The 23,566-nt window shown below is 47.9% G+C and overlaps 1 protein-coding gene across 1 annotated transcript in view; it reads right to left on the reverse strand.

Annotated features, from left to right (window-relative positions):
• Positions 1-23,566, reverse strand: part of CCDC47 (coiled-coil domain containing 47) — a 240,077-nt gene that overhangs the window by 99,813 nt on the left and 116,698 nt on the right. The window contains exon 7 of the mRNA XM_086923806.1: positions 11,658-11,759. Within this exon, the coding sequence (XP_086779932.1) occupies positions 11,658-11,759 (102 nt within the window). The remainder of the gene's footprint in view (positions 1-11,657; positions 11,760-23,566) is intronic.

Consider the following 23,566-nt stretch of genomic DNA (forward strand, 5'->3'; position numbering starts at 1 on the left):
AATCGGAGGTACTCTTCTTCGGGTGCAGTTCGGATCCAGAGTGGCAGGAATGGTGGCCGGAGAATATGTTTCCACCTGCAGGGTCGTCCCAGGTGGCCAAGAACCTGGGGATTAAGATCGATAATGGCTTGACACTGCGATCCCAGATAATCGGTCTTACTGGCGCCTGCTTCGGTTTGCTCCGGATGCTACGCAAGTTTCTTCCCATACTATTGGAAGATCACAGGAAGATAACGGTGCAGGCTATAATTGGTTCGAGAATGGATTATTCTAACATTCTGTATCTCGGCCTGCCGAGGTATCTGCTACAACGACTGCAGGTGGTCCAGAATTCGGCAGCACAAGCCGTTTTCGGATTATCAGGCCGTGTTAGAACCTCGGGTCTCCTGCAGTCACTTCACTGGCTCCCCATCCGGAAGCGGATAATTTTCAAAGCCCTGACTTTGGCTCATAAAGCTCTTCATGCTTCAGGAGCAAAATATTTACAAAAAAGGGTAGCTTTCTACCATCCCACAAGATCCTTGAGGTCCGGGTCTTTGTTCCTTGCCGCGGTCCCTCGTATCAAAAGGGCACGCATAGGAGGCCGATCTTTTAGACTGTTGGCTCCGCAGCTCTGGAACACTTTGCCAGTGACTTTGCGCAGTACTCCAAATTTACTGACGTTCAGGAAGGGCCTTAAAACCTGGCTTTTTACCTCTTAGATATTAGTTTTCTTGGTGAGTCTGGATTTCCCCCCTCTTTTCTGTTTTTTCTTTGTTATGTTGTGATACAGGTGTGCATCAAAGCGCCGGGACACTGAGTAGCCGTGCGCTATACAAGACAAATATAACATAACACAGGATGTGCCCTTCTGAGATTCCTTGGGAGCCCTTATAGACCCGTTTCTCCCGATAAATGCCTACTCAGCAACCTTGGTGTTGGTGGAGTGGGAGGCATTTAAGGTGGTAGTGAGGGGGCACTGCCTGGGCCAGTCGATTGGTGCACAGCAGGAAATCAGGCAAGAACTCTTGGATCTGGAGTCCAAGATCCAACAACTAGACCATATCCAGGGGCGTGACGCCACCTCTACAACGCGAGTGCAGGAGGCCCATGCGAGCTATAATGATACACTGGAAAGGCTGAGGTGCCACAGCTATAGGGAAAACCTAGACAAAGTGGAGGGGGAGGAAGGCAAGGCCAATCGTCTGTTGGCGTGGCTGATTAAACCCGAGAGTAGAGGTTCATAGATCACCGAAGCCCAGACGAACACCAGTGAGCGGGTATATGACCCTGATGCCATCCATGATCTGTTCAGCACATATTACGAGCAATTGTACACTGCACATGCATCGGCTTCTCGCTCTAGTATCAGGGACTTTCTGGATACGAAACCACTCTGGACGCTAGATGAGCAAGTGCAAGAGGACCTGGGGGGCCCAGTGACCCTGCAAGAACTCCGGGCAGAATTTTATGCAAGATATGTGGACCAATTGGTGCCATGATTAGTGACCCTGTACGCAGAATCTCTACACCTCGGGGGTTTTCCTGAATCCACTCAGAGCGCACTGGTGATCCCCCTACCCAAGACCAAAGAGACCAGTGCCCCAGTCACAGAGTACAGACCGCTATCTATGCTCAACCTAGATTTCAAGATTCTCAGCAAAATATTGGCGCTCAGATTGCTCCCGCACATGCACACCATCATATGTTCAGACCAAAACGGTTTCATCCCTTCCCGTAACACATCCTATAATCTATGCAAGCTGTTCTCTGTCCTTTTTCATGACAAGACAATCTATGTCCTCAGCAGCAGTACTTTCGGTCGACTTAGAGAAGGCCTTCGATAAGGTTGGCTGGTGCTACCTTTCTGAGGCACTGATACAGCTGGGCCTGGGGAGTGTTGGGTGAAATGGGTAAAACTTTATTCATCCCCCACGGCGAGGGTTTGGACGGGGAAGACTATGTCCTCCCAGTACCCTATTGTGCTAGAAACCCGGAAAGGGTGCCCCCCTTTCACCTTTATTGTTTGCCATGGTGATTGAACCACTAGCAGAGCTGATTCGGAAAGGCGGGGAGGGAATGGGTCTCAGGCTGGATGGACGGATACACACTATTTCCTTGTATGCGGACGACCTGCTGGTTTATTTGGGGACAGATGTGACTGGCACTGTAGCTGCCCTTACGCACTTGGTGCGACTTGAGGCCCTATCAGAAAACATACCTCTTTCCGCTGGCTGGAACTACGCCTAGGCCAGCAATGCTACTGGCTGACATGAGCTGGGCCCCACACTCTTTAAATACCTAGGCATGCATGTCTTTCATACCATGGAGGATTTGAAAGAAGGGAATTTGGGTATGGCGCTGCGGTCTCTCCGAACCGGTGTCTTTCTGGTGCACTTTGCAGCTGCCCATTCTGGCACTGATCTCTTTGACCAAGAATGTCAAGCTGCCTTAGTTATTATATTTCTTTGTGAACTTACCGACCCTGATGCCCCGAGGATGGCTCAGACCATTGAACTCTCTAGTGCAAGATCTGATATGGAGAGATGGCAGACGAAGAGTATCTCTCAGGACGTTACAGCGTCCCATGACAGAAGGCGGCCTGTGAGTACCAGATTTTAAGCTGTATATGCTAGTCACCCAGTTGCAATGGCTAGCACAGTGGGTGGAGGGTGTGAATGCGTAGGGAACTTGGTTGATGAAACCAAACGATAGCCCGGAGGTATTGTTAGCAAAATTACTGAGACCAACGGTTGTCACCCTATATCGTTTGGCGTTACAACTTACAGCCCTGCAAACTTGGAAACACTGCGTGCGCAGGCTTGGGGGTCCCCATGGTACACCCCTGCGCTGCCTTTAGTTGTCACACGGGGATCCTGTGACAACGTTCACGACAGAGCAAATGATACCTTGGACGGAGGTAGGTCTGGATACTGTGGGCGACTGTTACCAAGATGTCTCCCTAGTCCTGTTTGCGGACCTGATGGACAGCTGTGATCTTCCCCTAGGCCAGTTCCTACAGTGTGAGGCTTTGGTCCGCACCTTCAATGTGTTGTGGGGCATGGGAAGGGAGGAGCCGGCGACCCACCCGGTGCCACACGCACTGATCACTCTGGGTCCCGTAGGTACCAAGTAAAGTGACACCATGAAGCCTTGGTCTCCGCGTCCATTGCCCCATTGGGGGAACTCCGGTGGAGGTGAGAGGGCGGTGGACAGAGATCCTACAGATGTAGAATAGAGTAAGGTCCATCAGTCCCCCCAAGAAGATATCCTGGAACACTAGACTCAAACATACACAGTTCAACTACATACACATGGTCTATATGACACCTCACCAACTCAATACTATGTATGGTGGAGAAGTGAGGAACTGCCTGAGGTGTAAACATGCGGACGCTGACTTTATACACATGACTTGGAGCTGCTGCATCATTCACACATACTGGGGGAGGATTCTAGCCAAGATCAAAGGCGAACTGGAGAGGGAACTAGCCCCCATAATAGAGACCTACTTACTAGGGCTTTTCCCACGACCAATCAAATGGAAGGTGGGGAACAGATTAATTGATCTGGCCTTGGGACTGGCCAAGCGAAGGATAGCTCTACAGTGGAAGTCCTCTTTTGGGCTGCGGGTAACCAGCTGGAACTGAGGCGTCATTAGCTGAGCCAGAGCGGAGGGTAGAGCCCTGAGCTGGGAGGAATCGAGGGGCATACAGAGGCGGCCTATAGCAGACCTTTGGAAGGAAGCCCTGGCGCTCTGGGAGAATCCAGAACAAGAGCAGGGTGCGGAAAGGAGACTGGGAGGGATAGTGGGTAACCCACATTTTGCTACAATAGATGCCCAATTTTTGGCCGGGACTGGCATGCACAGACAAACACCAAAAGGAAAATACATACCTTTAAGTTGAGAAATGGCTATACACTCCAATAGGGACTAGAAAGAGAAGGAAGAACCCCCTAGGAGATACGCAATGTATGGCGTTTCAAGCTTAGTAGCTAAGAGTAATGACGCGTCCCCAGAATCAGGTGCTCCACGACCCCCTCTGCGCAATTTTTTTTTTTTTTTACTGTTTAAGTTTCACATATGGAGTTGAACTTGATGAGTAGATTACTAAGCCCTGGTCTGCGGCTGGAGGCCACTTACTGCAATGGGCCGATAAGCAGCGATAGGCATTGTCCAGGGAAATGATGGATACAGTGAACCACTGACTGGTAGAAAAAATTCAGAAAGGGTGAAGGTAAACCCAGGACAACGAGTCAGTATTAAGATGTGTTACCAGATTGGAATATGTGTGGAAATGCCTAAGTAATGATTAAGAAATGTTAAGTGAATAACTGACATATGTGCGTACAAATTTCTTAAATTACAAACGTCAATAAAAATATGTTTAAAAAACTAAATAGGCAGGGGTGCCCACTCTCCCCTCTCCTATTCGCGCTCCATATGGAACCTTTTGCCGAAATGCATCCGGCCCCTCCCCACTGTCACCGGGACCCGGATGGGAGATATAGAGCACAAGATTCCACTATACGCGGATGACGTAGTGCTTTTTTTGACACGGCCGTTACTCCTCTCCCCCTCCCATCCCCCTCACCCCCCCCCCCCCCCCCCCCCCCCCCCAGCAGAGATCGATGCGTGTAGGGCGGCGTTGAGATTTAAAATCAACCCAAGGAAGACACAGGCCCTTAGCCTAACATTGCCCAATGCAGATCAACAACAGATAGCGGCACAGTTCCCCCTTCACATGGGCCTCTAGTGATATCACCTATCTGGTGATTCGGGTCTTCCCGACAACTGTGAAGACTGCCTGGCGAATTATTCTGAGATCTTAGCCAAGGTCCGTCAAGAACTACATAGTTGGAAGAAACATGTCCTCTTATGGCTGGGCAAAGTTGCTGCAATTAAGATGACCATTTTGCCCTGTCTTCTTTACATAAAGCAGACGCTCCCACTATGTCCGCCTCCTAAAATACTGGCTCAACTACAGCAACTAGTCGATGGCTTCATATGGGGTGGGAAGAAGGCATGCATTGCTTGTCACCAAACATATCTGAGGCAAGATGATGGGGCCTTGGGGTCCCGCATTTGGGGCATTACTACGAGGCGGCACAGCTATGCAAAATGGTAGAGTGGTACCAACTGGAATCTGAAAAACACTGGTGCTTCATGGACCGAGGGGTAGCCGGTATCCACATCTGGAAGGTCCCCTGGCTTCCCAAACGATATTGTCCGCTGGGTGTATACATCTCCCCGGTCTTGAGATCTACCATGAAGGTATGGGATAAGGTACAGGAGAGATGTAGACTCTCGTCCGCTATATCTCCCCTGACCCCCTTTATAGGGAACCCGGACTTCCGTCCTGCTTATACAGGGAACGCGTACTTGAAATGGCAGGAAGCTCACTGTAAGAACATAGGCAACCTTTTTGACATACAGGGAATTATGGACTTCCCCCAACTAGTGCAGCACTATGGGATTCCTAAGGAGGCGTACTGGCAGTACCTGGGGTCACACAACCGCAGGTGTGCACACATGCAGGCTGCCTTCTTACCAAATTCGAGCTTTGGTTTATCACCCGCACCTCTAAGAAACGTCTCTTATAAGATATCTATAACTTTCTGAACAAAGCCAAAAACCCCGCTAAGTCTCCAGGACAACGCAGGTGGGAATCAGAACTGGAGCGGGAATTTTCCCCTATGGAGAGGGCAGACATTCATAGGGCCCGGGCTTCCACATGCAGTACCTCAGGTAAGGAAATGCTCCTGAAAAGTGCGCACTATTGGTACTATACCCCGGCATGCATTGCCCGGTGGAGACCACATGACGATGGTCCTTGCTGGCGTAGAAAAGGCCAGGTGGGCACTCTGACTCACATACTATGGCAATGGCCTGAGATACAAGCCTTTTGGGACACTGTATTAGCTGATGTTGACCACATATACCAAACTGAGCTCCCTTTGTTGCCTAGCTATATCTTGTTGGAACTTCCTAACCTTCTTACATATCCTCTTAAGTCCTGCAGGAGGAGAGCGATTACCTTGGCACTTGGAGCGGTTAAACAGGTGCTACTAGCAAGGTGGGGCACGGAAGTTATCCCCACAAAACTAGACTGGCTTCATAGGGTTTGGAGGTAATAGGGATGGAAAGGATCACAGTGGGAATCAACCACACACTGCCCAAGTTTGATAAGACCTGGGGATCCACAGTGGCCTACTTGTCCTCAGAGTTTGTTGAGCTCACCTGCCCAAGATACATAAGGGTCCTTCGGTTTTCCACTAGTCCCTCTGCTATTGAGCAACCCGCCTGTGATGAGGAAGTGCCACCCGATGGCTAGAACCCTACAGTGTCGGGTACTAGGTAATGGGCAGGTCTCAGTCTTTCTCCTCTCTCACTATTCTCGTTTTTACTCCTTATCTTCATTTCTTCTTCTTCCTTTCCCTTTCTTTAACAATATAAGTAGAAGCCATGCTATTTCCCCACCAGCCAGTGGTTGTAGGTGGGTGCTGTGTTTATTGTTTACCATGAAAACTTCAATAAAACGATTTAAACCATAAAAAACAAAATATGCCTTCTAAAGAATTTAAGTTTGATAGATATGAAGGGGTAGATCTCAGAATTCTGGTATCCTTCTATCAGAGCCGGAAAAAAGAACGGAGAGACTGTTACTGATGCTGTGACTGTAGAGGTTCCCTGGCAAAGTGACAGCATAGTCTTTTTCTATGTGAGGGTGTGCCCATGACCAGAATAGTTATGTTTTTCGTTTTAAAAGAGAAACACAAGGACTGTTTAAGAGCAGCAATGCTGCTAAAAGTTTCTTTTGGCTTTTAAAAGATTGAAAATGTACAGCTAATGTTGCCTGTACAAAGACATGTTTAATGTCAGAGTTTTCTCTTGTCGATGTGTTCCATTGATTCCTCACATGGGCAGGACTATTCAGTGTTTATCAATATTAACGAAGATCCCTTGACAAGAAGATGCACTTATCCCTAATATATGCCGAGCTTTTGAACTGTTGGAAAAAGCAGCACCTTGATTTGGGGACCAAAGTGGGATAAATACTAGCCCTAGTGAGACAGAGCCAATACTTGGCACTTGTTTGAGTGCACCAGTGCATGGCAAACATGTTACCAGGAGCTGAACCGCTGCTGAGTTGCTGCGCTTTCTCTAGGTTGGGCACAAATCTAAAATTCTGCAAGAAGCATTGCAATTGCACCCTCTCATGAGGATGACGAAAGCTTACCTGCCTTAAAGAAAGCCTGAACTGCACATACCAAGAGATGTTTTGTTTAACCCAGGCAAATCTGCAACATCAAGCTGAGAGGAGGATTTGTGTGGAGGAAAACTCAGGCAGAGACTGTTCAATAGCCACAAGCTATAAACAGCCCAGCTGGTCAGGAGAAACCAATATGATCAATTTAGAAAACAATTGTCTTGGATGTGGTGCTACAATAATGCCAGCCTTAGTAGAATTGGTGAGCTTGCAACATTCTGACCAACCCTGTATCCCAATGAAGTCCATAAGATCCTCCCTTCTTCAAGCCCCAAGGTTGCCTGCCTGCAGACCCCAAGAAGGACAAGTTCTGTTGGCTTCGAGATGGTTACCAGATTTTTAAACTATTTTAACTATCTCTTTAATCATTACAGAAACTATCCGACGGCGAAGGTGGGCAGTGGCAGTGTCCCCCTGAGCTGTTGGTCACAGGAATACTTTAATAACTAAGGCAATACTGTGAGGGTACTGGGGGGCAGACAGCACTTACCTGGAGGCCTGAGGTCAGCGTTCCTTCCTTCCCGCCCTGGTCCGACTCGGTAGCTAGTACCGTTGCGGAGGCCAGGCAGGTAGAGCCAGGCACTTCCGGTTGTAGAGGTTAGCGCTCTAGTTGTTGGGAGCGCTCTAGGTTAAAGGAGGCAGAACTCGGCGGCCGCGGGACGGCGAAGGTGGGCAGTGGCAGTGTCCCCCTGAGCTGTTGGTGGCAAGCCTGGCCAATTGCGCAAGCACCTCTACCAGGTTCTCTCACTAATTTTAAAAATACTGCAAATTGTTTTTATTTCACGGGAATACTTTAATAACTAAGGCAATACTGTGAGGGTACTGGGGGCAGACAGCACTTACCTGGAGGCCTGAGCTCGGCGTTCCTTCCTCCCCGCCCTGGTCCGACGCGGTAGGTAGTACCGTGGCGCGGAGGGCGGGCAGGTAGAGACAGGCACTTCCGGTTGTAGAGGTTAGCGCTCTAGTTGTTGGGAGCGCTCTAGGTTAAAGGAGCTATGCCCCAGCGAACGTGCAGCGGACGCACGCAGCGGGCGCGCTGTCTTCGCGCCGAAGACGCGTCAAAGACAAGCCCGTCTGCGCCCGACCGGGGCTAGGTGCCAGACCCCTTGCCGGCACTCCTGCCACAATTACATACAGTGTCAAACAACTCCTGGCCCTAAGGCAGGGAGTTGGGGAGGAATGCTGTCATAGCATTACAATGGTCTCTAAACAAGACCGATGTAACCATTGTTCTTTCACTCTGGCCCAGCAGCGCCATATGGCGAATGCTGAGGAGAAAATGAAATTGTCCCTCATTAACTGTCGTGCCCTAGGGAAACACAAAATGGAGGTCCATGACCTACTAATAGATGGACAGCTAGATGCCTGGTTTCTTACAGAAACTTGGCTTAACGAAGACTCTGCACCCGACATAATAGATGCACTACCACCTGGGTATGAGATCAAGAGGATTGATAGACCCCTGGGACGTGGAGGCGGAATAGCTATAATCGCCAAAATAGAAATATGCTGCACGTTGAAGCCAGTGGATATTAAAGAAAGCGAATCTGGCTTTTTTTCCATCTCAGGTCAAGACAGTCAAATCCTGAAAGGGTTTCTGATCTATAGGCCCCAGGTCCAGGGACCAGATTCACGGAAAGCCTGATAGAACATTTGATACAACCTGCCTTAAAGCATGAAAGGCTGTTGCTTTTGGGGGATCTAAATTTTCATTTTAATGATCCCTCTAACACAGAAGCCCGGGAGTTCCGCAATGAGCTTGCAGCTATGCAAATGACGCTTAAATCTGAACTCCCCACCCATGATTATGGGCATTTATTGGATCCTATTTTTTCCAATTGGGAACTGTTGAATATAGATACTCCGGTGCCTGTGGTATGGTCGGACCATTACCAGATCCCCTTTCAGATAGCGGTAAAAAGGGGGAAAGCACGTAAGGTCGACGAGACAACGAGACCGGTGCCTGTGGTATGGTCGGACCATTACCAGATCCCCTTTCAGATTGCGGTAAAAAGGGGGAAAGCACGTAAGGTCGACGAGACAACGAGACGCAGGAAATGGGTAGGCTTTTCCAGAGCTAAATTTAATGACCTTATGGAACAGGGTGGACCCCCAGTAGGTCAAGAGATAGAGGCAGCCTGCGAAATATTGGATAACCGCATTTTGCAAGCCCTTGATCATACAGCCCCGTGGACCAATAACAGACCATGGAGGAAATTTAAATCTGCACCTTGGTTTGTGCCCAAGCTTGTCAAGGAAAAGGCCGCATGTAAACAACTTGAGAGACGCTGGAGGAAAGGTTATTCAGTGGCAGATAGGATGGCCTATAAAGCTAAGCTTAAGGGCTATCATGCCTCGATTAGGAAACATCGGACGGCACACTATAAAGACAGGATAGAGAGTGCGGAGAACTCAATGAAAGAACTGTTTGCTGTGTTCAAGGAAGTGGGTTCCCTTTCCAGCAGCGCCGGCCCATTGGAAGGCTCGGTGGAATCGTGCGACTGAGTGGCCCAATTTTTCGCTGATAAAGTGGGGAAAATGTATTCCTCATTTCCAGCGGAAGCTAGAACAAAGCCCATGACAGAGGATGTCACTGTTAACTCTGAAGGATCTGAGTTACTAGTATCCTTCAGCACTCACCAAGAGGACATCTTAATTGACATAGCCTTCAAAATTAAATCAGGCTCCCCTAAGGATCCAGCACCCGCTAAAATACTTAGGGAAAGTATAAACATTCTGGAACCCACATAAGCTATCTACTAGATCTTTCATTTGGTTCAGGCAGTGTTCCATCAGTATGGAAAGAGGCAGTGGTACTTCCGCGGAACAATTAGACAATCTACGATCAATTTCCCTCCTTCCCTATTTTTCTAAAATCGCAGAGAAAGTTGTCAATAAGCAATTGACATGGCACATCGAAACCTGTAAACTTCTACACCCCACCCAATCAGGTTTTCAGGCGTCCTACTCGACCGAATCAGCCCTACTCCTGTCCACTGAAACCATACGCAAGTTGGTGGATGAAGGCCATACCACAGCGCTGATCCTTTTAGACCTGAGTGTGGCTTTCAACACTGTAGCACATCACATCTTGCTGCAGTGTCTGAAAAAAGGAGGAGTGAGGGGCAGAGCTTTAGAGTGGCTAGAATCGTTCCTGCGGGATCGGAGTTTCCAAGTCGCCCAAGGCCCTCATCGGTCTAAGAGTATTATGCTAAATCAGGGAGTGCTCCAAGGGTCTAGCTTGAGCCCCACCCTCTTCAATCTTTATGTAACACCTATAGCAGAGATTACGGAGAGGTTTGGGGTTCAAGTAGTGACCTACGCAGATGACACCCAACTTGTGGTGTCTTTTGCACAGTTAGATGGGGCAGCAGCGAACAACTTCTCAGGGTGCCTCCAAGCCGTAGCAGTCTGGATGGCTAATAACTGCTTGAAATTAAATGTCAGTAAGACAGAGGTGCTGGTGGTGGGACATGCACCATCGGTGTGGACATCGGCATGGTGGCCACAAGTGCTGGGGCCTCTACCCTCACCTAGTGAACAAGTGAAGAACCTGGGTATCTGGATAGATAACAAGATCTACTTTGAGAAACACACCACTCGGGTGGCCGGACAATGTTTCGGCATTTTGAGAAATATGCAGAAAACATTGGACTTACTCCCCACAACAGCCAGAAAGACAATAGTCCATGCTCTTGTTTCTTCGAGATTGGACTATGGGAACGTTCTGTATTTCGGAGCCAATAACAGATGTACCACTAGGCTTCAGCGGATACAGAATATGGCGGCCCGCATGATCTTGAAACTATCCAGAAGAGCATCATCTAAGAAAGCCCTGGAATCCCTCCACTGGCTTCCGATTAAAGAACGGGTGCTCTATAAGACCTTAGTGCTCAGCCATCGTATCATGCAGGGAAAGGGGCCATCCTGCCTGTTGGATCTACTGAACCCTTACATCCCGGGCCGTGACTTGAGATCTTCCGGGAAAGGGCTGGTGAAGGTTCCTAGGTTCAGAAGAGCTCGGATCGGCGGACGCTCCTTCAGAGTACAAGCTGCCCAACACTGGAATAAACTCCCACATGAAATGAGATTAGAGACGTTGGAACGTATCTTCCGGAAACAACTTAAAACCTACCTCTTTCCTCAGGCTAGAGAATGAGGAGGTTAGTAGGAGAGAAGTGGGTGGGGAGGATTTGTCTGTTGGTCTGGGCCAGCCACACTCAGCGCGGGAACACACTGCTCCCAGTGTAACCATGCGCTCTATAAAATGTATTATTATTATTATCCTTCTCTTTATGTGACATGGATACTAAATACTAGACATCACCAGGCAGCAGTCACATTTCACCCAGTACTTCCACATGCCATTAATTCCTTCTAGAGGATTATAGAAGGAGCGAAACATACCAGGTCCTGCATCTCCTTCTGGAGCCGGGTCAGTGCTTTCCTTGTTCCAACAGCAAAAACATAGGTGTCCATATCCTCCTCATTCATTGTTACTTTTATTTGCTGGCAGGAGAGAGGAAGAGAAGACAAAAGTATCAGACATGACACACTAGTGGAGAGACGTGTGAGCAGTGTTGGTTGCCCTAATTTAGAAAAACACAAAATACTCTTCAATTAACATGCAACATGTGCTTGTACAGCACCATTACCCACTGTACTGTAAACTGAAAAAACAGATTTCTATGTAGCTGGATATTTTCATCACTGTTCATATAGAGCATTTTTTCATCTTCGAGGAGGGCAGAGGATGGACAATAAAGTTTCTCCCATCTCCCAGTTGGTAGTTTTTGATCACAATAAATTATATTCCAGAGTCAGGACAGGCCAAAAAACACAAATAAATCACACTGCAATCAACGGAACATCAATTACTTTTACTCTTCAGCCATGCTCACATCTACCAGCTTATGGCTACTGTAATTGTGTTATATTATTGCCACTGTAATAAAAAAGGGCACTGGAAAGTCTAGTGGCCAACCGACTACTTCTACCAAATAAGGAGGTTTCCTCCTCTGGGCAAGAAACATGATAGCTCCAAGCACTGGGTCCTACTCTTGTTCCAGTGACCAAGATGAGGAATTTAGAAGCAATCTTTAATGCAGCCCTCTTTTTTTCTCTCATTTAAATTGCATAGCCTTTATATGTGTTGTCTTTCATTCATTTTCTACCATAAAAAGATAAAAGTTTGGAGTTTTAGGCCACCATGTCTACTTGCATGGGTTACAGCAATTCTATTTTACTGGTGCTCCCCAACTAATTATTGAAGTTCAGTTATTCAGACTGCCACTGACCCCCTGCTACACAATCTAGCATGTCTACACAGGCTTCAGCATAAGAAAATGTTTAATCTCCAAGTCATTGTGTCAATTGCACAAAGCCATCTATGGAGCGGGTCTTGCTTCCCACAAATCCTGTTGGTCTCTTCCTCCCTCTTAAGGGAGGTCTGTGAGATGCTTGTATGTGTAGTCTGAGTTGTGATGCCCTTGTGTGTGGGTTTGAATGTATGCTTCTCTTGTGTGTTATCTTGAGACTAGAAGAAGGATGGTGAGCATTTATTTGCAACTCCATACAGGTGACTGCACAAGATGGTGGTCTCCCTGTGTGGTGATATTGTTCACAGTCCACGTGATGGCTTTCCTGTCTTTTTGATAGGCGCCCCTCGCCAACATAAGTGCCTGGTGAGCAAGTGCAAGGTGACAATGGTGTTGAGAAAAAAAGCTTGTCCCTTACATACAGATAGGTTTACTGTGAGCTTGTAGAAACTCATCCCTACCTCTTTTCCAATGCTGTTGGCTAGAAATTGACATGTCCAGGGAAAACATGGCTTGGCAGTTCAGGGTGGACTGTTCCCATGAGGCACAGGGTCAAGACATATTTGCATATAGCAAAATCGAACTGGCGTGGTGAAGAGAGCTAAAGAACTATGATGGATTCAACCCAGATCTGTGACTGGGGGTGAGTGTATGAAAAGTTTCAGCATGTGCCCGAAGTTGGCAGGGTATGCCCAGATGTGGGACCCTTGCTCACTTTGCCACTGAATTCAAGCTATCCTGGCTGATGAGGGCTGTTAGCCCGAAACCGGTCCCAGGGAGCTTGCTTCCGGGTCCAGGGAAGACCTGGCTTAGCAGTTCGGGCTGGACTGTTCCCATGAAGCACAGGGTCAAGACTGATTTGCATATAGCTGTGTCTGAACTGGGGTGGCGAAGTGAGCTAAAGAACGATGATGGATTCAACCCAGATCTGTGACTTGGGGGTGAGTGTCTGAAAAGTTTCAGCTCTCTGTCCATTATCTCCTTGTGTTTGCTTTACATAGTAACAGACTAGTTTTTAAGTACTTTTTTTTTATTGTTTTAACATTGAAAAATTAAACAAAACTAGACCATGATTGGGAGGAGGGAACATTCAGAAATAAGACAAATAATAGAAGCATAATACAGGTTCATTAGTAAAAGGGTCACGGGGAACATGCTGAAGACAAAAAGGCATGGCCACTAGTAGCATACAACTAAGACTATCACAGCAAGACTGATTCGTGCTAGTTTCTGGGTTCAATACCAAAAAGATATTCACTTTTGATCAAGTGTTGCTTCCCAGACATGGCTGACCGTTTTATATGCAGTGGAAAAACTTAGTCCATCACAAGTGTAAGGACAGAGGTTCAGTGAACATCCAACCTTGTGCTATTTCAAGTCCTGATGCCCAAAGAAAATGCAAGATTGTCCTGCTGTCAAATGTAGCTCCCATTAAATAGGACAACCCAACAGATGTGTGAGAATTTTCTCCCAATAGACATTCCTGCGACAGCACATACACCTTATAAAAAAAGTCACAGACCCCTATTACAGTACTACAAACACTGATAAAAGCAGAGTTTGTGGGCACTGTGCTGAGAGCTGAGAGAATCGTGAGTAGCGCTAGAGGATGTTTACACAGGATTCGCTTTAATTGCCCATGAAAATTTTGTCAACCAAATTGCCATATGAGAGGTGGGGCAGAGAGGGTTCGATGGAAGGGAGTTTCTCGTGAAACCAGATTTTGGGCTGTAAGAAAGTGCCCTCTTTTTGCATGGTTGCCCCCACTTTTTCCTTTTTTGCCAAACTGGTGATGTACTTTGACTGAGTGTGCCCTGGATTCCTGCCAACCAGGGTACTCAGGGCCAATGTTCTTTCCCTAAAATTCAATAAGACAAAAGCCAATAGGCACTCTTTGGCTACATGTCAGTCCTTGTAAATGGTACCATAGGTACCAAGGGCACTGTGGCCAGGGAAGGCCTCTAAGGGCTGCAGCACTTCTGTGCTCCTGTAGAGACCCACAGACAGACAGACAGACAGACAGACAGACAGACAGACAGACAGACCCTTCCCCCAATGCACTCAGAGTGCATCTTAGAGATGCCTCCTGAATAACGACCCAACCCTAGTGTCCTGGCAGAGTGGCTGCTTGCCAGCTGCCACCACCAGACATGTTTCTGGACCCCTGGGTCGAGAGCCTGCTGCTCTCGGGGTCTGAAACAATGCACATCCTGGGTAAAAATGCTAAGCCCCCTCCCCCAGGATGGCCAGGGTCCACGAAGGAAAAGCTTTAGAGGCTTATCGCCTTTGTGAGCTACCCCAGCTATTTGCTAATTCCAGCAACTGCCCCCCACCGGTTGGGACCCCACTTTGGGCAGGAGAATTGGCGGGAAAACTGTTGAACATTCTTACATTGTTTCTTAGCTGCCTTAGTCCTTTCTCTGTGTTTCTGTCTTCTTACATAGCTGCATTCTATCTGTAGTGTTGGGGATTCTACTATGGGCAGTTGGTCTGGTCAGCTGTGGGGAACTACTGCTCTGTGTCTTAACTTATTCTTAGTAACTTAATAAATACAACCTATCTACAAGAAGACGTGTCCTGCTGCCTACTTCATTCTATTTACAACATTTGGCGACGCTTGAAGCTGACCAGACCAGAAGCAGACCGAAGGAAAAGACCAGGAAGACCAGAGCAGTACCTCACCAAAAAGAACCCACCTAACTGCGGCAAGAATCATCAAGAAAAGTCTTAAACCGGAGTATCATAAGAAAGATTGGTGACTTAGACGCAAACTACAAAAGGAATTCCTTGAAGCAAGCCGCAAGTTAGTGCTGTGGAACGTGTAGAAGTGTGAGCAGAAACTGTAACAGTGAGTTTTACAGATATATGAAAAACGAGTCTGTGCCACAGCAACAAATATTTAATTTTAAATAATTATTTTTGTCACTGTGAAGAAAATATCTTTAGAAAAGACTGAAAAACGACCGATTTAAAAAGGTTATTAAACTAGTAAAAGACTATCTTGAAATCAGCCACATTTTTAAGTCATCTACAAAGATGTGTGTGCTCCTGAAATAATTTTCTGCTGTTGTGTGAGGAAATTCGGCGAGTCTTGTGAAGACTAATGTGACACTCGTACAGATCTCCGTTTTACCGTTGGTGCTCTGAGAGAGATCCTTCCCATGTTGTTGTCGTCTGCACACTGGTGACGTCGTTGGAATGTCCGTGAGTACTGGCGGAGTGCTGCTCTCTTCGTCGTCACTCTCAGAATGTCCTGTGTCCTGGCTATCGTTTGAGAAGAGCTGTCATCATCACGCTTTACATGCAGCGTGTAACGTCACTCTGCGACGTCAGGCAACCATCTTATAACTTCATGCGCTGTGTTCTCATGGTAACAGGTTTCGAGGACACAACGCAACGCTATCCATGTGCGGTGTGTAGGATTGCCACGGTATGTAGTTAATGGTAACACAACGACATTCTCAGCGGTTGCCACAAGCTGGAGTAACAGTGAGTTATTTTGTGTTTAATTGCCGTGTTGTGCAAAGACTTCCTTCTGTTCATATTATATACAATGAGAGCGAGCCTAATTATTCTCAACTCTTTCGACTTTTTACTGGAACCGATGTACCTGTTATTTCATTTTTGATGGAAATAAAACGCTGTCTTTGTGTCGAATCTTCTACAACACTGCCACCTTGTGGATTTGGGTAACATTGTGCATTTGCTCATTTTTATTAAACCTATAATTCGATCGTCACAAGGTGCATTTGCTTTGAAATTTTCATTAAAATGAATGGATTTGGCTATTAAAAAGTGAGAGGATTCGATCTACGACTTGTTTCACTAAGACAGACCATGAATTTCATTTAAGAATGGTCTAAAGAGGTGCTATGTGATATGGTGGAATGTGGAAATTAGCAATCCATGTATTTGACAGAGGGGAGCTCCTAGACATATGGGGCAGATGGAAAACTGAATTATCATACCTAATGTCAAAGGAGTTTGAATGCAAAAGTAAGGCTACCAAATCTACTGCAGAGCAACTACAAAATATATCTCAGGACCTGTAGAAACGAACTAAGGATCGAGAACCAGTAGGGGAAAAATGTCTAAACATCTCAGAATTGGTACCTGAGGGACAATTGCAGAAAATGCCCTAGACTGGGAGTGAACAAAGCAAATTCCAAGTCTCACTGTAGCAAGTGATTGGTGGAGACAAAGAAAATGTCTCTGGACTGAAAGAGGAAAAGCTGAATTCCAGTACCCGCAAAAGGGGAGACGGAAAAAGTGATTTCCAGGACCCATTTAACTGGTGAATGGGTGGGGACAGAGAGATGTCCCTGTACTGGTAGAGAGTGAAGCAAATTCCAGGACCCGCTAAACCAAGAGTTGGGTGGGGACAAGAAGATGTCCCTGTACTGGTAGAGAGTGAAGCAAATTCCAGGACCCGCTAAACCAAGTGTTGGTTGGGGACAAGAAGATATCCCTGGACTGGTAGAGAGTGAAGCAGATTCCAGGACCCGTTAAATCAAGAGATGGGTGGAGACAGAAGAGTCTCTGGACTGGAAAGTACCGGGAGTGGACATAGGATGTCCCAGGACCGGGGTAGGAGTACCGGGAGTGGACAGACGTCGTCCCAGGACCGGTGGTGGACAAGACTCCCACAACCTGTACCAGGAGAGAATGAAGTGAGGTTCAACTCCGGCAGGGTTCATGACCGTGGTTCATGAAGCTCTAGAGTCTGTGTAACGAAATTTTTAAGGATTTTGGAAGCCTAAAAACAATCTGAGGCTCTTAACCCGAAGGATTGACCCAGAAGTCAAGATTCATATTTTCTTCGGAGGTATCCTTCCAGAACTGTTGTATTTTCTATGCAGCTAATATCTGCGATGGACAATTTTTGTTTGAGAAAGTAATCTTTCTTTTTCTGTCTTTGGTGGCCACATTGATGGAAGATAGAGAGTGGTCTGACTCTTCATTTTTTGTCTCTTAAGGGGGGAAGGTGGTCGTAGTGATCTTTTTATTTCACTTCTTGATCCTGATTCTTCTCTCCTTGTTCTGGAAGTTCTTGAGGTCTTTGACCTCCTTAGTGTTATACGTTTTCTTTTCTGTTTTCCATGCTTTATCTTCTTACGTGTTTGAGGTTTTCATATTTGTTGTTTGTAGGGGGGAAGATATGTTGTACATTCTTACATTGTTTCTTAGCTTCCTTAGTCCTTTCTCTGTGTTTCTGTCTTCTTACATAGCTGCATTCTATCTGTAGTGTTGGGGATTCTACTATGGGCAGTTGGTCTGGTCAGCTGTGGGGAACTACTGCTCTGTGTCTTAACTTCTTAACTTATTCTTAGTAACTTAATAAATACAACCTATCTACAAGAAGACGTGTCCTGCTGCCTACTTCATTCTATTTACAACAAAAACCAAGTGAGGAAGGGAGGTGTTCTCACTTTTGCCAACCCCACCCCTCAGGTGGAGGAGGATAGGTGAAGCAAAACTCTCAGTCCCGCCATCTTGCAGATGGGGGACCCAGCCAACCAGAGAGGCATATGCCCCCCTCCCACTGAAGGGTGGCATAATAGGGGGTGTACCCACTTCAAGGAAGGGACCAGTTGGTCCGGCTTTTACTTACCTGTAACACACCTAAATATTAAGGGCAACACCGAACCTTGCCTCCTCAGTCAAGAACCGACCAGTAGAAGAGAAGGACCGAAAATGTCATGCTGAACTAAGAGTAGGACGCCCACTAACTTGGCCCCATCCCTACCGTTCTGTCCCCACCTCGAACCTGCTCCAGCGAAATCCTGGTGTGTCCTGCAGCCAGCAGCCCTCAAGAACCCGAAGGACCTGCCCTGCCTTCCAAAACCAAGACTTTGTGGGTGAGTAAATCCAGTGCTCATGGGAGACAGACTCTGGCTCCGGCCAAATCTGCACCATTCTGCACCAGATATCCACGGCCCGAGTTAGAGTGTCCCAACACCACGAGGAGGTATCGCCAGGGAACCTTACCGGAGATCTTGTGATCTTTGACCTGCCTCGCATCTCCAATCAACGTCTGCAACCCCTTTCTGGAGGATCCCCTGACCGCGACCAGAGCTGGTAAGAAACCCGGATGCCTAAAGACACCCCTGCACCCAATGTCCCACGGCCTTTGCTGGCCCAACCGACGGTGTCCCAGCATCCCCAGGCATCCCAACTTACCTCTCTAATCAGTGGTCACCTCCAGAAGATCCTCGTCCCATAGCTTGCAGGGTTTGTTGCAACCAGATAATCCCCTTTGAAATCAACAGGGTACTTGATGTCAAAACAGCACCCTGAACCCAGCCGGGTGTACTTTGGGTGCCAATTCGGATACCCTTTGCCCTGACCCTCACACCATGAGCTATGCTCCTACAACCTTGTGGCCTGCTCGCGAGCGGCCACCTACCGGAGGCCCCGTATCTCCCACTGGATAACATTGGGCCTCAGCACTCTGCACCCAGCCACCCTAGTGCAGCTAAGGATGTCCTGTGAGTGCATCCTCGACCCTGGGGGAACCCTGGTTCCAACCCTAGAATATCAACTACCACAAACAAGTACTTACCTGCAAACCGGAACTTCCTTTCTTTCCATTTTTTGTTTTATCTGTTTATTAAGATTTTGTTGCTGTATACATGAATACAGAACGATATATCATCATACAAAAACATCCTACAGAGCCAGTAGGTAAGTAACAAGTCCAGGTCGTACATCAACATCTCAACTTCCTGGTTACATCAGCGAACTTATACATGACTGGTAACGACAAGCGGCTTATTCTGTCAATCATAGAATCATCTCCCTCAGTCCATAATGCGGTACAATTGCGTTAAGGTGCATTATATCTTCCATAATGCAATACTTGTCTAGTACATAAGCACATTTCTTATGGCTTCACTCTGCCATAGCACAGCAATCTGTTTATGAAGTCAATTTTTTTTATGAAAAACACCCAACGTGGGACAAGCAAACGGAAATGGGGACGGCAAGGGAAGCAAGTCCCGCACAGGGGTAATGAGGGAAACACAGTTACTAGTTATCATAAGACAGGAGCCCATCAATTATCACATGGGTGCACAGGGAACTCAATCTACACATCAATACAAAGCTTAGGACATAAGTCTATGGCTACATAACCCACTATTCTTCCGGAGTGGGAACATCCAGCGGGTCATCCGGCACCCTTAGCCCCTGCAGCGCACATACCTGTTCCATGCAGTGGAGATGGAAAATGTTTGCAAACCCAATGGTCCTCCCTCACCAGGGAAACCGCTTTAGCCTTCACCCAGTTCAGCATGGAGAGGAACCAAGCTTTCGAAGGTGGGGCCTCCTCCACCTGCGGGTGATCAACAGTTTGGCCACAATGAAACTCAGATCCAGAAACCGGATGAATGCTTTCTGCTCTTTATTACTTGGAAATACACCAGTGATGCACGTCTCCCATGTCCGTGGAACCTCTCCATCTGTGCACGTGGCTCGCGCCCCCAACACCCCCTCCCAGTAAGCATGCAAAGTGGGGCAGGACCAGAGCATGTGTAATAGATCAGCTTGCAGCGTGGACAACTTGCACCTCAGTGGACAACTTGCATTCGGACTATGAAAATAACTATTGATTTCATCTGGGGAGAGATAAGCCCTATGTACAATGCAAAACTGGATTAACCTGAAACATGCGTTTCTGAGGACCTGCTTGGTACGCTCCAGGACCATGGACCACTCCTTCTCCGAATAAGGTCTCCCCCGATCTGCCTCCCACTTACCTTGCAACAGCGTTAAGTCTAATAGGGTATGCTCCCTGATCGACTCTGCAAACCATTTCAGCAGATGTCTTCCTGCACCCATCACATGCACATACTGCATTAGAAAATGTGTCGTCGGGATTGCGAGGAACGACCGCATCCCGCCCTCATCGTATAGGTCCCCTATGGAAATTATACCAACTCCCACCCAGTCTGTAAGGTCCGTACTCTGTACGTGACCCTACACGGTCGGCATACCTAATATGGGCACAGAGGGCGCATACGGTGTGATGTGTCTGGTAAGACGAAGCGCCATGCAGAAGCATTTCTGCACCGTCAAGACTAATAGGGGGAAGAGATTAATTCGATCCGTTACAGGGAAGGAATATGGAAAGAATTTTCTCCAGGGAATACAGGGGGTCACATTCCGCTGAGTCCGACAAGTGTAGTTCCTCCACCCATTTCGCCTCCCACATGATTTTAGATGCTAAGAAGTAATGTTCTAGGTTGGGGAGGGCCAGTCTCCCTTCTTGAATGAGGCAGGTATAAGTTCGCAAGTGCCACCCTGCACCGCAAATTGTTCCAGATGAAATCCCGAACAATCTTCTCCAGTGATCGGAAGAAGGACACATGTAGATAGAGCGGCAAGTTAGCAAAATAATAAAGGAGAAGTGGTAACATGATCATTTTGATTAATTCCACCCTACCTATGACCGAGAGGTTGAGCGACTTCCAAAACTTTGAGACTTGAGCGCTGTGAGCATACTCGTGATGTTACCGTCCATAAGCTCTTGATCTTTGTGGTAAATGTGGATCCCTAAATATCTGTACGCAACTGGCTGCCACAGCACTACCATCCCATTTACCTCCCAATCCGGATCCTCCGTACCAGGATTAAAGGGGTATAGAGAGAGGGGAGTGGAGAAGTGTGGCTCAGGGGTTAGAGGCGGCAGACCCGGAAGCTGAGATCGGCCCTGGACCAGGGTTCATTTCCCCGCCCCGACGGGAGTTGGGCTCAATAATTCCACGGACTCGATAATTCTCACTCCGGTGCCTACTCGACTCACGGGTTCACACTATGCGACTCTGGGCAATAGTTTGCTTAATCTCCACAACGGCCCCTCGCTGCGGGATGCCTGGCTTTCACCTTGTGGATACTCTGCCGGGGTATCTCACAGGGGAATACCAGGACGGGTTCCCTAAGCAAGCGCATAGATGCCTGCGATGTGGGCGATTTGCGCTATATAAATACATGTACATTTACATTTACATTTACATTTATAGGCAAGATTTTCCCCAGTGCACCCCCAGCCCGGACAGAGATGCAAAAGACCTCAATGTAGCAGAAACGACTTGCAGGATCACCAGAATATCTTTAACATACAACAAAATGTCATCCGCATAAAGCGAAATTGCATGTGTGCATTCCCTAAGACGTATCCCCACAGTCGGGTGACTAGGTTCTTAGCGCCATCGCTAACGGTTCAATCACCAGGGTGAAGATCAAGGGCGAAGATCAAGGGAGAGTGGGGACACCCCTGGCGAGTCCCCTGTTCTATCAATATAGGGTCAGAGAAGAGAGAGAGAGAGTCCCTAGCCGCATCCAAACCTAGGGGCCCCTTGCAGTAATACAACAAGGCTTAAGATATGTCAGAATTTTTGGAGCACAGCAAACAAAGGGCCATTCCACTATGTCAAAAGCCTTCTCCAAGTCCAGCACAATACAGCTGGCCATCGGCCAGTCCCTAGTAGCACAGCGCAGCACCCTGAACAGCCGCCTTTAATTAAGCGGCGTGCTTCGGGCCGGTACAAACTCGTTTTGCCCTTGATGAACCATTTGAGGGATCAGTGGCGCCAGTCTATTCGCCAGGATACTCGCAAAAAATCTTATAGTCCCCATTCAGGAGCGCAAAGGGATGGTAAACCCCCACGGAAGTGGGGTCCCTACTTGGTTAGGGAAGGGTGATCAATGTAGCCTGCGTCATTGAGGATAGGAGGGAAGGGTCTCAAGTGCCTCAGTGTATACATTGAGTAGCTGTGGGTTTAAGGGGTTAGCGTATGACTTATAAAATTTGTGGGGGAACCAGTCAGGGCCAGGAGCCTTCCCAGATGACAAAGACCTCATTATACCCCGAACCTCATCCAGCGTGAGCAGGGCATCTAGCTCCATCCACTGCTCCCGCGACAGAACCGGAAACTGAAGCCCCTATAAGAACTGCTGTACTACCCCCTCCAAGGCGAGCGTGAAATGTGCGGACAGCTCACCATGGATTGCTAGCTGCGTATACCGCATCCGAAGACCGGAGAGCCGGAATTAGCCCACCCAACTGCTCCTGTATAATCAGCCAGGCAAGAAGAGGCCCGAACGTTCGGCTTTAGCGTGCACTAACGTGGAGTGTGTTGCAAAGTTAAGGCAGCAAGGTCGGTCAAGTAGCTTTCATGTTTCTAGCGCCTCCACCAGGTCAGCCAACTCCCAGCATCTACTTCCGCCCTATATTCCAATGACAACAGATGTCTTCCTACATCATGCAGGTTCAATGCCACCTGTTGTTGCAGCGTGCAACCCAGCCCCAAACACTTCCCTCTCAAAGTGACTTTCATAGCCGCCCACTCAATCATCGCCGAGGAAGCAGTCCCCGCATTGCGTGCAAAGTATTTCCCTATAGCCTCACCAATCTTCTCTCGAAGCATCAAATCATCAAGCATGGCCTGGTTGCAGCCTCCATGTAGGGACCCTCGGGATCCCGCCCTCCCAAGCCAACACAACGCAGTGAGGATTGTGATCGGAGTGTGTGCACCCCAATACTCCTATTTCGAGACATAGGGAAAGAGGCAAGGGGGACCCAAAGAACCTATAAAGCAGAATATGTAGGTTTAGGTGCTGAGAAAAATGAAAACACCTTCTCCCCCGGTTGAGGTCTCCAAACATCCACCAGACCCCAGCCCTGTGCCTAGCCCTTAAACACTGCAAAGTTGTTCGTGGCGGCCGAGCCCCTGAGCGGCAGAAAGGAACTGTCAGTCCCCATCATCCAAAACACTGTTAAAGTCCCCACCCAACAACCACGAGATCTCACACCACTTTCCCAAAGCAAGGGAGAACTGGCCGAAAAAGTGGCCCAAGTCCACATTCGGTGCATATACGCTTCCCAGTAGTACATGACGTCCGTCCAATTTACCATTAACCAGCACATACCTGCCCTTCCTGTCCGTAAGGACCTCATCCAGGGCAAAGGATGTCCCCGGGCGTATGCAGATCAGGGCT

Source organism: Lissotriton vulgaris, chromosome 5 (assembly GCF_964263255.1).
Source record: "Lissotriton vulgaris chromosome 5, aLisVul1.2, whole genome shotgun sequence".
Taxonomy (NCBI): domain Eukaryota; kingdom Metazoa; phylum Chordata; class Amphibia; order Caudata; family Salamandridae; genus Lissotriton; species Lissotriton vulgaris.